Genomic DNA, 12,646 nt, shown 5'->3' on the forward strand with positions numbered 1-12,646 from the left:
CTGCTTGGTTTGACAGGCATGTTATCTTTGAAAAATCTCCAAATTACAACATTTATCAGAGCCAGAAACTACAAAAACAGAATCTGATTCTCAACTTTCCTCCACAAATCACTTGTGAATAAGCTTCAAATTGTGGTATTTCTTTGAAATCGCTTAATTCTGCATGCTTCAGTTTAACAGTTTGCCAAAAATAAACCTTTGGCATTAACCAGATTCTGTAAAAAACAAAAAATTCTGGACTCCTTGGTGCAACTGAGGAGCTGTTCATGACTCAGCTGTGACTAACAGTGGTGTGACAAAAAATCTGGAAGTCTTTGGCTGAACTGCAAACTGTGTTTACAGAAAGCATATAGATGACAAATCAAAAATGTAAGCCATAAAATATATACAATATTTAAAGTCACCATTTTTCCAGTATTGGTAATACATGTAGACACTTGGAAAAATGTTGTACATACATTTTTGTGAAATAAATAACTGAAAAAAATCCACTTTCAGTTCTTGTATATGATTTATTGTATAATAACTTTGTTAAACTACACAAAAGAGTTGTCTCGACTTCTTGCCATACTTGTGCTGTTTCCAGAAAGGCGTGTGACTCTATATTGCAGTGAAAAATGAGCCCACAGGCGCAAAAACTGAAATTGCATGGGATTTTAGAGGGTTAACTTGTTAAACTAAAGCTCCACTCTCAGGCAGCATGCTCGCAGTGCAGCCCCAATAAGAAACTAACTTCATTAGCAGCAGCAAGTTAGCTAGCTTGCTAGCTTAACGGCTAAAAACGTTTCGCTAATTTATGCCACATACAGTCAACAACCAAACTTTTCCTCCAAGCTGTTAGTAGACCAAAACGATAGCTTACTCTTTGTTGATGTTTTGCCTTTTTTCTGTCATATTACAGAAATCTAGACGACTAACAAACAGGCGTTTAGCATACTTTGTGTTTAGCTCGCTCGAGAACTACATTTCCCATGAGCGGCCGCGGCAAACGTGTTTTTGTAGGAAGTGCCGCTGTCAGAGCATTAGTGTGTCATCCGGTTGAGGAGTGGAGGACTGAGAGCAAGCTTTCGGCTGCGAATACAGACTTTATATGAATGCACAGACGCGGGCGGCTCTGGTCGGCTTCATCCGGGACGCAGCTGCGACTGAATGAACCCGAAAGCGACTCAACTTCCACAAGGTGAGAGCAGAGGGGGAGGAGGAGGAGGACGGGGGAGGAGGCGTTGTTTTTTAGGCTAACAGACCTTGAATGCCACACAGAGCTGCTGCTAGCCCATGACAGTCAAATGTAAAGCGTTGCTCGGGATTCAGCAGCGCCATTGTGTATTTTCTCCTGATAATGAATAGTTCATGCTGCTCAGGGACATGACTGGCTCTGCTCGGAGGATACCTTGCACCGACGTGGTGGTGGTGGTGGTTGTTGTTGTTGAGCTCAAACAGACCAGTCGTTGTCTGTCTGCTCACCTCCCCTCCCCTCTGTCTCTTGTCAAGTCCACATGACAGCAAATTCTTTAAACCTGCCCCCTGGGCTTACACATTTACAGGCTCCGAACTTCACCCCTGGCTAATCTCTCAGGGTCTCTTCACCCAAATCACAAAACCATATTTTCTGATTTTACCTCTAGAGGCATATAGCTGCACTGTAGCTGAGCATAATGTCATAAACTCCTGTTGGTGAAGATTTAAAGGCAGTTTAGTGCCTCAGCTAACTTTGTTAACCCATTCATGTATCAGAGGAAATACACTGACAGAGTTACTGTACAATAATAGACATTTTTTTATTGCAGCTATAAACTGACACAACTTGAGGGAGAAGTTCTGCATGCACAAAAATCAGCTAGGTCATTTTTGCACTTCTTTTCTACCATTTACTAGTGTGTTGGTATATATAGACATGTATATACGACGGTACTTCAAAAGTTCTCATCCTCACATGGGAACAAGGGGTATAACTCCCATTTTGTGGCTTAATTGTGTACTATAAAGCCTTTTACGGCTGTCCACGAAAACTCAAATGTTTGAATCAGTCAAGGAAAAAAGGAGAGGAAAGCTTTAAGCTGTAGCTCCAGGATAATGTGTCCATCCACACAGCACAGGTGGCAGAAGCAGTCAAATGTGGCTTTGAACTGTTGCTCCATGCCCCTTACCCACCTGACCTGCACCATCTTACTTCGACTTGTTTCCCAAACTTAAATCCCACTTGTGTGGTTGCCATTTGCAACCTTCTTCTCTGATGGGATAGTGAAGCTCTGAGACGGGTGCATTGAAGTTAAAGGAGACTATGTTGAAAAGCAATGCAACAACATTCTGTCTCCTGTGATGTTTTCAAGTGAGGCAGAGAACTTTTTAAAGTGCCCTCCTATATAGATTTAGCAGTGAACATTACTATTTGACCTGTTTTCTTTGCAAAATCTACACAACAGACTTTTAGCATTGTATTAAAACTAACAACTTGCACTGGATGGCCTAGAACATTATTTGAGTCACAGTTGTTGATAAGCTGTAAGGTCAACAGACACCTCAAACTAAATTATCACTGCAGCGCCTAGAAGAAGAGAACTGAGATGACAAAAAGACTGCTTGACATCTTGGTGCTTAACAAAGCGGTTGGAATGAACAAAACCACTGTTTATTGCAGCCTTAAACGCTGTATGACTCCTCCAAGAACCACAAAGGAAGAGACAGAAAACTGTGGTCTAATATGTATTTACAAAACTGTATTTTTGCTGCTGTCTGTATCAAACCAGCAGAACAAGGCTGGGGCATCTCTGCAGCACCACCGTGCTTCATCTAAAATTGTTTGTTGTGTAACATCTTTTGCAACTGCTATGATCTGGATAATACACTTTTCCATATTTCAGCAATATTTTTGATTATTTGTTCAACCCTATTCTGCAGATGCATAGTCTCTTACATTTGCTCTTTACCCTAATTTTGCCTTTTTTTGCCTATATGCTCAGAGATCTGTGAGATTCATTTGTAAATCAAACATTATGAGAGAAAAGGAAAAGTATTTATTTTTATACATATTTAAAGAAACCATCTCCTCTAACATAAATAAATGATGACCCTAAAAAGTGGTATATGTTGCTGTTATAGGCCAACGTCAGTCCCAGCCTGCGTAGTCTGTCACCCCTCCAGGCCGGGCCATGAATAAACAACCAAGCAAAGAGAGTCTCAAGGACAAGGTGAAGGGGATCTTCGGCCTAGGACCACCTCGTCCGCCGAGCAAACAGAGCGACACTAAACCCTCCGAGCTTATCATCACGACTGACATCATCAAGGTGTGCAGAGGAGGCTGTGTGAAACATCTGTACATGTTCCCACATACCAAAATTCACCAGGCTTTTTTAACACAGTCTGACTCATGGCCGCCTTTCCCCTTGATGTGTTTTAGGAGCTCCACCCAGACTGCGGTCTGAGCAACCGTGTTCGCATGATGAACCACATCTGCGATCTTGCCAAAACTAAAAAATTTGAGGAGGTGAGGCTGCTGGCTGCTGGGATTTCTTTATTTTTAGTGAAACAGCAACATGTGCGCTCTTCTGTATTTATTGAAACCTGTGCCCTGGTGTTATTCAGCATGCAGTGGAGGCTGTGTGGAAAGCTGTGGAGGACATGCTGACTCCAGAGCAGCCACCAGAGGCCAGACATGCCGTTCTGCAGCTGCTGAGGGCCATTATACAAGGACAGGTATAAACTCACAACACACACACACTGAAACCAATTTAAAAAGCTCCTGTCGTCTCATAAAGTTTTCATGTTTATGTGAAGGGTGAGCGGCTTGGCCCTCTGAGAGCCTACTTTTTCAAGGTGATCAGAGACTACCAACCATGTAACGAGGACCTCTCGGACAGACTGGAAGTGTTTAAAGCTTTAACTGAGAACGGAAAGGACATCACATACCTGGAGGAGGACATAGGTAAAGCATTCACCAGCACAATCCTTAGTATATATCAATTGCATAGTTAGTTTTTGTTAGTTTTTCAACTGAAACCATCAATGCAAAAGCCAAAAATCAAAATTCAAAGCGAAGAAATATAACAAGCACTTCATGAAACAGGACTTTACTGACAAAATATCTGCTTTTAAGCATTGACTAATAGTTGGCTGTATCATATCTCAGCTGATTAGTTTCAACTTGTGATCACTGTGCCGTTTTTTATACATGAACTTTGTGTTGATATTACGTAATGCTGCAGTTTGTTTCTCAACATTTCTTCTGCATTTTTGGCACATTATAATATTAGTGTTCTTTGGAGCGCTAATAGTTCACACATGTCGATTTGAAAACTTATTTTTTACGCAAGATAGATAAAACAGTTATTTTTCCTGAGAAATCTGGTAGAGTTTCAAACTTAGGTTATTGCAGGAGTCAAAAAACACTATGAGACAAGTATATTTTGCATTTCAATTTCCATAATAAATCAATCATAATTATAAATCTGCATAGATGCTTTTTTTTACATTCCTTTATCCCCAGTGATATTTTCCTTTAACGCTTGTTTTTTTCCTCTCTCAGCACGATTTGTCCTCCTGTGGATGGACATTGGTCTAACCTCCGACTTCCTCCACGTTCTAGTAAATCTGGTAAAATTCAACAGCTGCTACCTGGACCAAAACGTTTCCATCATGGTCCAGTGAGTCAGAGATACACACACACACACACACAACATATTTTTTCTATTAGTTAGGAAATGCCATTAAAATGCTTTTTCTTGCTCATTCTGTTGCGGTCTCTGCAGGAAAATCTGTCTTCTGTGTAACAGGACGACCTCCTCAACTGATATCGAGGTGGGCATTTGTTTTTACTTAACTGATCATCATCCCTCTTCAAAAGTTACTGCTGCTGTTGTTCACCTGTGACAAAGCCTTAGCCGGGCCATTAAAGGCAGAGTCAACAAGTCTAATTGAATACCTCGTTATGGTTTGCTGGCTGTCTGTTCTAACTTCTGAATGTGTCCTGAAATAACTCCAGTTGTACACAGCAGTGGTTCTGAAAATGTAAAACTAGGTGCCTCAGGCTGATCCATACAGCAAAGTCCTGTTCTTGTGTACTTGTGTAAAGGGAAAGGTAGATAGGATAAAGGGGGTAAAGGGAGCGAGAGGGAACGTGCATCTGGCACATGATTGCTACACAAATATATTATAAACAGCTAAATGTCAACAGTCTGTCTCCAGAATCATAGACTCCACCTATAAGAACCTGCAGGTATGACAAATGCTGTTTTATCAAATGTGAAATATTTCTAGTGAAAAGCCATTTGGTGCCCAGAAAAATGTCTTTTTTTTTACACTGAGGAAGAACATACATGATGCAAAAAGATGCAAAAAATGAACACTTTAATTCTGTTTAAATGATGTGGATGCAGTCGGCGCAAATGGTCACTATGCACCACACTTTTGCTTAATGTGTATTTATAGACACCGTGGCACCATAGCACACTGGCCTTCAAAAACACAGAGGAAAGAAATATTATTTCATCTGCATTTTTAAAATTTGCAAGTAGTAAATTGTTGGTTCATGCACTAGCATCATTATTGCAGAGTGAAGTTTCTGCTTGTGAAGCCTGCAGGTATGTTAAACTGATGGCATGTTTTATGATTAGTGCAAACACACTCAACATGCCTACGTGAAGTTTCTTGCAAAGCTTATTGACATATACGTGTATAACAATCAAGTTTAATGTAAGTATGTGATGCCATATGGATGACTGATTTAACTTTGTAGTTGATTTTGATTTTCTCTTGAAACATACAGAAGCAGATGTAACAAAAAATCTTTGTAGTTTATTCAAAGTAGCACATATAAAGAAATAATTGTTTCATCTAATAATCTTAAATAAGTGGTAGATTTCTTGCTGTATGTTATAAGCTGGACTACAGGCCTCGATGCTGCCATGTCAGTATGTGACTGTCTGTGTGTTACCTGCTGTGTCCAGGTGGCGCTACAAGTTCTGGACGCTGTGGTGTGTTACAACTGCCTGCCTTCAGACTCGCTCACGTTTTTCATCATCACGCTTTGTCGCACTGTGAATGTTAAAGAGTTTTGTGAATCCTGCTGGAAGGTGAGAATGAAAACACTCCACAAACATGTACACACACACACACACGCACACGCATTTTTCCTTTTTTTTTTTTAAAGTTTGTTTGAAGGAGCATAATTTACACCTGCCTGTTGTTGTGATGTCTGTTGCTGTCCCTTGTTGTGCCGCTCGCTGCCTCTCCAGCTGATGAGGAAGGTGCTGGGGACCCACCTCGGCCACAGTGCTATTTACACCATGTGCCGAATCATGGAGGAGAGGTATGCGGCATTTCTGAGCTTATGGTACATTCATGAACACCTGTTTTTGTTGAGAAAATCTTCTATCCATGTTTGTTTCTCTAACCACCTGCGAACTCCACAAGGGTCTACATGGAGGATGCTCCATTGCTGAGAGGAGCAGTATTCTTTGTTGGCATGGCATTGTGGGGCGCACACAGACTCCCTGCACTCAAAAACACACCAACGCTTGTTCTGCCATCTTTCTACAAGGTAACACAAATCGTGTTATGAAGCAAGTCCTCGTATTCCAACAAACTCAAGTTGTTTAGGGTATTATCTCATTGGATCACTCACTATTAAATCTATTTCAATACTAAAATGACTTTAATATATTACCAACATAAGCTTGGCAGAGTACAGAGTAAAGGTTCAGCTTTCTCTTTTACTTTTTTTAGCAGTCAAACATCACTCTTTCCATTTGCGCTATAACACTCACATACTGAAATGTATGCTAAACTGTTTTGTGGTTCGGTTGATTCTATTGTCACACATTTTCTGTCAAGCAGGACGCACTGTAACTGTTGTCCTTAGAGCTCAGACTGACATTAAAAAATTACATGAGAAAATAAAAGGAATTTAGAAAAAAGCACTGTACGTGATACTGTGAATGTGCGAAATCAGTGACTGTTGCTGTGTGACCTCTTTCACTCAGGCCATGTCATGTGCCAATGAGGTGGTGTCCTATGAAATCGTCCTCTCCATTACCAGACTGATCAAGAAGTACGGCAAAGAGCTGCAGGTGGTCACATGGGACATCCTTCTGGGCATCATAGAGCGACTGCTGCAGCAGATCCAGGTACATACTGCACACGTGCATTCACACTTACAGTGGAAAAAAAAAAAAAAAAAAGCCAGTTCTTGTTTGACCAAGTTGTCTCCCTCACATGTCGTCGCAGACAATAGGCAGTGCTGAGCTGAAAGCCATCGTCTATGAGCTGTTGACCACAGTGGAAGAGCTGTACGAGCAGAACGGTTACCACGGCTCCACAGAGAAGTTCTTTAGTCTGGTGGAGAAATGTGCTGACAAGAGACCTGTAAGTGCCTTTGAGTGTCTGAGCTGTCATGTGTTGTCATTTAGTCCCTTTCTTCTTTTCTAATCCTCTTCTCATGTGCGACAGGATGCATCAGTGCTGACCTTGATCTCATACAGGGCCCAGTCTATCCAGCCAGCTAAAGACGGCTGGATTCAGAGCCTGTACCGCCTCATGGAGAAATTCTTCAGGTAGGATGCACAAACGTGCACCCACTCATGTATTATATCAGATTATGGTATTTTCCTTGTAATCCTCCCATCTCTGCCGTGTCTTAATCTTTCCTGTCCCTCTCTGTTCTCTCTGAAAGGAATGAGACTCGCAGTGTCATAAGGATCAAAGTACTTCATATCTTGTCCTTCGTTCTCAGTACGAACCGACAACTCTATGAGGTCTGTAAGCTTATACAAATGAACACACGCACATCTGCATCCTGTGTAATTCAAGGCTACCAGCCAGATGAAATACAGGGCTTTGAAAAGCTTCTGTTTCATTACTGTTGTCATGGCTGTAACTTTTACTGATGATGAATATATTTTATTTGTCAGATATTGGACTACTAGCTACTGTGGTGCTGAGTTGCATAATTGTTGTATATCTGTAGTGTTTCTGTCTTTTGGAAAACTGTCATCTTTCATTAGGTGCAGGTTTCTTTGGTGCATGACTTGTAAAAATTCCTTCAAAAAAATAATTATTTTGTTTTGTTATTTCCTCTCTTTCCAGGATGAGTTGATTGAAATGGTGGTGATCCCTCAGCTCAGTGGGATCGCTGAAGACCGGGATCTGGCTGTCAGGAAACAGGCTACGCAGCTACTGGTGGACCTTGCTGAGGGCTGCAATACTCACCACTTCACCAGCCTGCTGGACATCATTGAACGGGTACACATGCATGCAAACACACAAAGTCTCACTGTCGCCTTCGCAAAGTCATTTATTTCTCTCCATTCCAGGCAAGATGAGATCATTTTAGCGTTTGCTCTCTTTCCAGGTGGCCAGCCGCTCTCTGGTGTGTTCAGGGCCTCTGGAGATTTCTGAGAGAGACCCAACAGCAGAGTCTCCGATGGAGGATGTCAGAACTGCTATACTGGGTCTGCTGGAAATCCTTCAGGTACACACGTAGATATTCAGAATTTTAGAGCTGGATTCAAAGTTACATTAAAATTATTGCTGAAATTATTTCTGAAAAGATGACACAGTTTGTTAAAAATGTGAAGTTTAGGTGCTTATATTTTTAGTTTTACAAATTTCCATAAGTTGTTCTGCCAGCATTTAGAATCCAAAATGTATTTTCAATTTTCACACATTCATGGTGGTCTTGCAGCTAGCCTGCAAGGTACATCAATATGGTCCTTCCATTTTTTGGTGGTTTAGCCATCACCAAATTTTGAACCAGAAAATTCAGACCTACTTTCATTTCCAAAATGATTTATCAGTCACTGCACAGACTAACATCCCACAACAATTATGTCTATGCAAAAGTTACTCATTTAAGTTAGGATTTACACACACAAATCATGCAAACTTGCACTAAGGTCAATAACTATCCTAACGTTCCAGCCCTATAAAATAGAGATTTCATATTTGGTGTTGCTGATATTTATTTTACCTTGTTTATGTTGTGTGTATACATAGTATAATTTAATAGATGTGGGTAATGTCAGACAAAATGTTTTTTTTTTGTTTTTTTTAAAAATTTGTAGCAACTACTATACAGAGCAGAGAACCAAGCCAAAAAGCAGTATCTGTTCTTTGTGTGTTTGCTGCATTGTGTCTTTGTTTTGCTGCTAGGCTGCAGTTTCTGCACTTTGGCCTGTAATCTGTGTGCTTTAGGACACACTCAGGTCAACATTGTTACTGCACTGTCTGCCATAGCAAGACGTATAAACACACAGCTGAAGTCAAAGCGCTATGTCAAGGAATGCTAGTTTACTGGATAGCCTTAGTTAAACCTAACACTGAAGTTAGCTGTTTATTTTCCCCTAGTAGTTTTCTGTAAATGGAAAATCTACTTTACCCACTTTGACATTTTTGGTTATCCAAGCAGCATAATCAGTCAAGAATGCTAAATTCCTAACAAGATAGTTAACATAAAGTAATTTGGCTTTCATTAAATCTCACACTTCTCTGTATATGAAAGAAAAGCTCTTCAATTGTAAAATGATGCGTTTAATTGATTTTTTAATATATATATGAGCAGTGCTAGAACAAATGATAGTCTAACAATGGACTAGATATAATAATTGAACTACAGCTGCTTTACTTTAAAAACAAAAACTCCAAGTTAAGTTATAATAGCTTCGACAATATCCACAGTTTCTTGGTAGGTATGACGATATCACCGAACAGTTCGTAAAGGTTATCCAAAGACAAAGTCTGTTGTCTGCATTTTGTAGGTATTGTGCAGGTATTACCACAGTTCAACTTTTTCTGAGACAAAATAATGAAGCATTTCAACCCTCAACAATCTTTTACTGAAAATGGTCACACTTTGAAAGAAAATGGCACTGAAACACTTTTGTGAGTCTGGTAGCACATGGAGTCTGATGATAGACCTCCATCTTTTTCTCCTCCTACAGAGCAAACTCTACAGCCTGCCAGCCAGCCATGCGAGCCGTGTTTATGAGTTGCTTATCAGCCACCTTCAGCTTCACTACAAAAACAAGAACTGTTTAGCTATCGCTTCCACTATCAGACTCCAGGTAAGGGTGATCCACTTCTTCTGTGCATGCTTCTTTACATCTTGCTGTATTTCTGCTGTGCATGGCCGCCATCTCTCTGCTGACTCCTTTGTCTTTCTCTTCAGGTGTTTGACTTCTTCCTGATGATGCGTGCAGACTCCCTTCACCGCCTCGGGGTTCCCAACAAAGATGGAGCCATGAGATTTAGCCCTTACTGCTACTGTGATACAGGGTGAGGACAAAAACATCAGCCTTAGCACAAGTGTTTGCCAACTCAAGTACAATAAGCCAAAGTAATATCAAAAACGATAACACTGTGTTGTTTGTTGTTTCAGGGAGCCAGAGAAGCGTGTCAGTGATAAGAAGCCAGCAGGTTCAACATCTCCTCCTGCCGGAAGTCCTGCTCCCCCTGCTGCTCCTCCTGCTTCTGCAGCCTCGATACGCTCGGCCTACCTTCCCTATGCTCCTGCCTTTAGTGTCCTCCTGCAGTGCCTCAAGATGGTACACACAAGTTATTCTATCAATTAACAATGTATAGAGACACTCATTTCAGGACAGCATAGAATTAGATATGAAACTGTAGAAAAGGTAGAGGGTCATGACAAGGAACACAGGTGGCTGGAATCGAATCATGGGTGTTGCAGGTTTGTGGTATGTCTTAACTGTGGGGCTATTAGGATGCCACAGATAATTATTCCTCCTATCTTTAAAAATTTCAGCCATGGTTTATTCTTCTCTTGTAGGAGACGGATTGGAAGGTGCTGAAGCTGGTTCTCGAAAAGCTGCCATGGATGCTGCAGTACAAAGTGCTGCTACTCACATCACCTTGCAGCTTAGACCAGCTGTGCTCTACACTCTGCTGCATGGTAGAGCAAAACATGCACACAAAACAACCCATGAACTGAGCAGAAAGTGTCATTTTGTGTTGCTTATTTCATCACTGTTGATGTCTTCCACTTGTGTCTGTGTAGGTGACGGATCGTCTGATCTCAGAGCGCTTGAAAAAGACTCCTGATGGGTTTTCCCGCACAGACGTTCAGCTGGCAGTGGTTCCTGTCCTTACGGCGATCACCTCCTACCACAACTACTTGGAGCAGCCGAGACAGGTACAAGTGATTGTCACAGCACCTGTTCTATCCCCAGCAAATTTATTAGGTGCTTTACAAATTCACAAATTGGTTTACTTACTTTCTAAACTGATGTTTGAAACTAAAAGACATCTGGGCAACAACTTCCCAAAATGGCTGGTTTATTGTTTTTTAATTTTACAGGCTGTCCACACGCATACATGGAAAAAGCTCATACAAATGAAATGACACTAGTTAATTTTCTCTCCCCCCTGCAGAGAGAGCTGGTTCAGTGCCTCGAGACTGGTCTCATTTACCGCTGTGCCAAGCAGTGTGTGGTGGCCCTTACAATGTGCACGGTGGAGATGCCTGATATCATGATCAAGCTCCTCCCCGCTCTTATTGTCAAGCTCACCCACATCTCTGCTACTGTTGCCATGGCATCACCAATGCTTGAGTTTCTCTCCAGTGAGTACTAAAAAGCTTCGCTCAAAACCATCTTTGTTATATTCACAACAGTTTATTTTTACATTGTCAAATGTTCAAGGACAGTCAGTCAGAATTTGGTTTGATGTGTTTCTTCCCCATTTCACAGCTCTGGTGCGCCTGCCCCATCTCTATGCCAACTTTGTAGCTGAGCAGTATGTCAGTGTATTTGCCATCTCACTACCCTACACTAACCCTTCTAAGTAAGCGCTCACACACACACACATCAACATGTGTATCCTCAGATGCACAGACAAACTCTAAGTTGTGTATTTCTTTCATTTTCCTCAGGTTTAACCAGTACATTGTGTCCCTGGCCCACCATGTGATCGCCATGTGGTTCATACGCTGCAGACTCCCCTTCCGCAAGGACTTTGTTCAGTACATCACAAAGGTGTGTGCTGATTTGTCTTCCTTCTAGATCGATTCTGTTCATGGCATGTAGTTTTTTTATTATGAAAAATAACAGCACCATTGTATAACACAAAAAAATACAGCTTTCAGACTTGCAGCTCAATTTTCTGTTGGCTACCTACCCAAGGAGAAGAAGAGAAATAATACAGTTCTAAGAGAAAGTACAAAACCACAACTCCTACATGGAAATCAATGTCATTGATGTGCTTTCACCTTGTCCTTTTTCTTATAAACTCATAAAAGAAAAGTTCACATTTTAGAAGACTCTAAATAAATAATTTAAATATATATACAGAAACTTTTCTAAACTCTCTCATGCAGTCTTTGTTTTCCAGTCATTATCAAATTTTTTGGGTCATTTTTATTCAAATGATGCAGTCCACAGAGCGTGAATATGCAGAAAAAGAAAGCAGGAAAATGACACAGTGGGGATTTGAACTAGGGAGTCAAAGTTGATGACTTTTGCACCTGTGTAGTGTTGCGACCTGACCACTCAGCTATTGGGTCACCCTAATACCACCTGGTAAATATGAAGCTACAGCCTGCATGCCGTTAGCTTAGTTTCATTTATAAAGACTGGAAGATGGAGAAATGGCTAACCTCGACCCTGGTGTCTTGTTTTCACTAGATAAGAGTTGAGAAATG

The 12,646-nt window shown here is 41.0% G+C and overlaps 1 protein-coding gene across 1 annotated transcript in view; it reads left to right on the plus strand.

Moving 5' to 3' along the window:
* Positions 1-1,040: 1,040 nt before the first annotated feature.
* The window catches only part of tsc2 (TSC complex subunit 2), a 29,553-nt gene continuing 17,947 nt past the window's right edge, over positions 1,041-12,646 (plus strand). Inside the window, exons 1-24 of the mRNA XM_008280311.1 lie at positions 1,041-1,180; positions 3,100-3,284; positions 3,398-3,484; positions 3,583-3,693; positions 3,775-3,922; positions 4,523-4,640; positions 4,746-4,794; positions 5,943-6,068; positions 6,231-6,304; positions 6,409-6,535; positions 6,978-7,121; positions 7,222-7,359; positions 7,444-7,547; positions 7,667-7,748; positions 8,080-8,235; positions 8,345-8,464; positions 9,933-10,055; positions 10,160-10,266; positions 10,370-10,535; positions 10,778-10,900; positions 11,006-11,140; positions 11,380-11,569; positions 11,697-11,790; positions 11,879-11,981. Coding sequence (XP_008278533.1) covers positions 3,150-3,284; positions 3,398-3,484; positions 3,583-3,693; positions 3,775-3,922; positions 4,523-4,640; positions 4,746-4,794; positions 5,943-6,068; positions 6,231-6,304; positions 6,409-6,535; positions 6,978-7,121; positions 7,222-7,359; positions 7,444-7,547; positions 7,667-7,748; positions 8,080-8,235; positions 8,345-8,464; positions 9,933-10,055; positions 10,160-10,266; positions 10,370-10,535; positions 10,778-10,900; positions 11,006-11,140; positions 11,380-11,569; positions 11,697-11,790; positions 11,879-11,981 — 2,760 coding nt within the window. The 5' untranslated portion in view covers positions 1,041-1,180; positions 3,100-3,149. The remainder of the gene's footprint in view (positions 1,181-3,099; positions 3,285-3,397; positions 3,485-3,582; positions 3,694-3,774; positions 3,923-4,522; positions 4,641-4,745; positions 4,795-5,942; positions 6,069-6,230; positions 6,305-6,408; positions 6,536-6,977; positions 7,122-7,221; positions 7,360-7,443; positions 7,548-7,666; positions 7,749-8,079; positions 8,236-8,344; positions 8,465-9,932; positions 10,056-10,159; positions 10,267-10,369; positions 10,536-10,777; positions 10,901-11,005; positions 11,141-11,379; positions 11,570-11,696; positions 11,791-11,878; positions 11,982-12,646) is intronic.

The sequence above is a fragment of the Stegastes partitus genome, unplaced genomic scaffold (genome assembly GCF_000690725.1).
Source record: "Stegastes partitus isolate 25-593 unplaced genomic scaffold, Stegastes_partitus-1.0.2 Scaffold189, whole genome shotgun sequence".
NCBI classification, from domain to species: Eukaryota; Metazoa; Chordata; class Actinopteri; family Pomacentridae; genus Stegastes; species Stegastes partitus.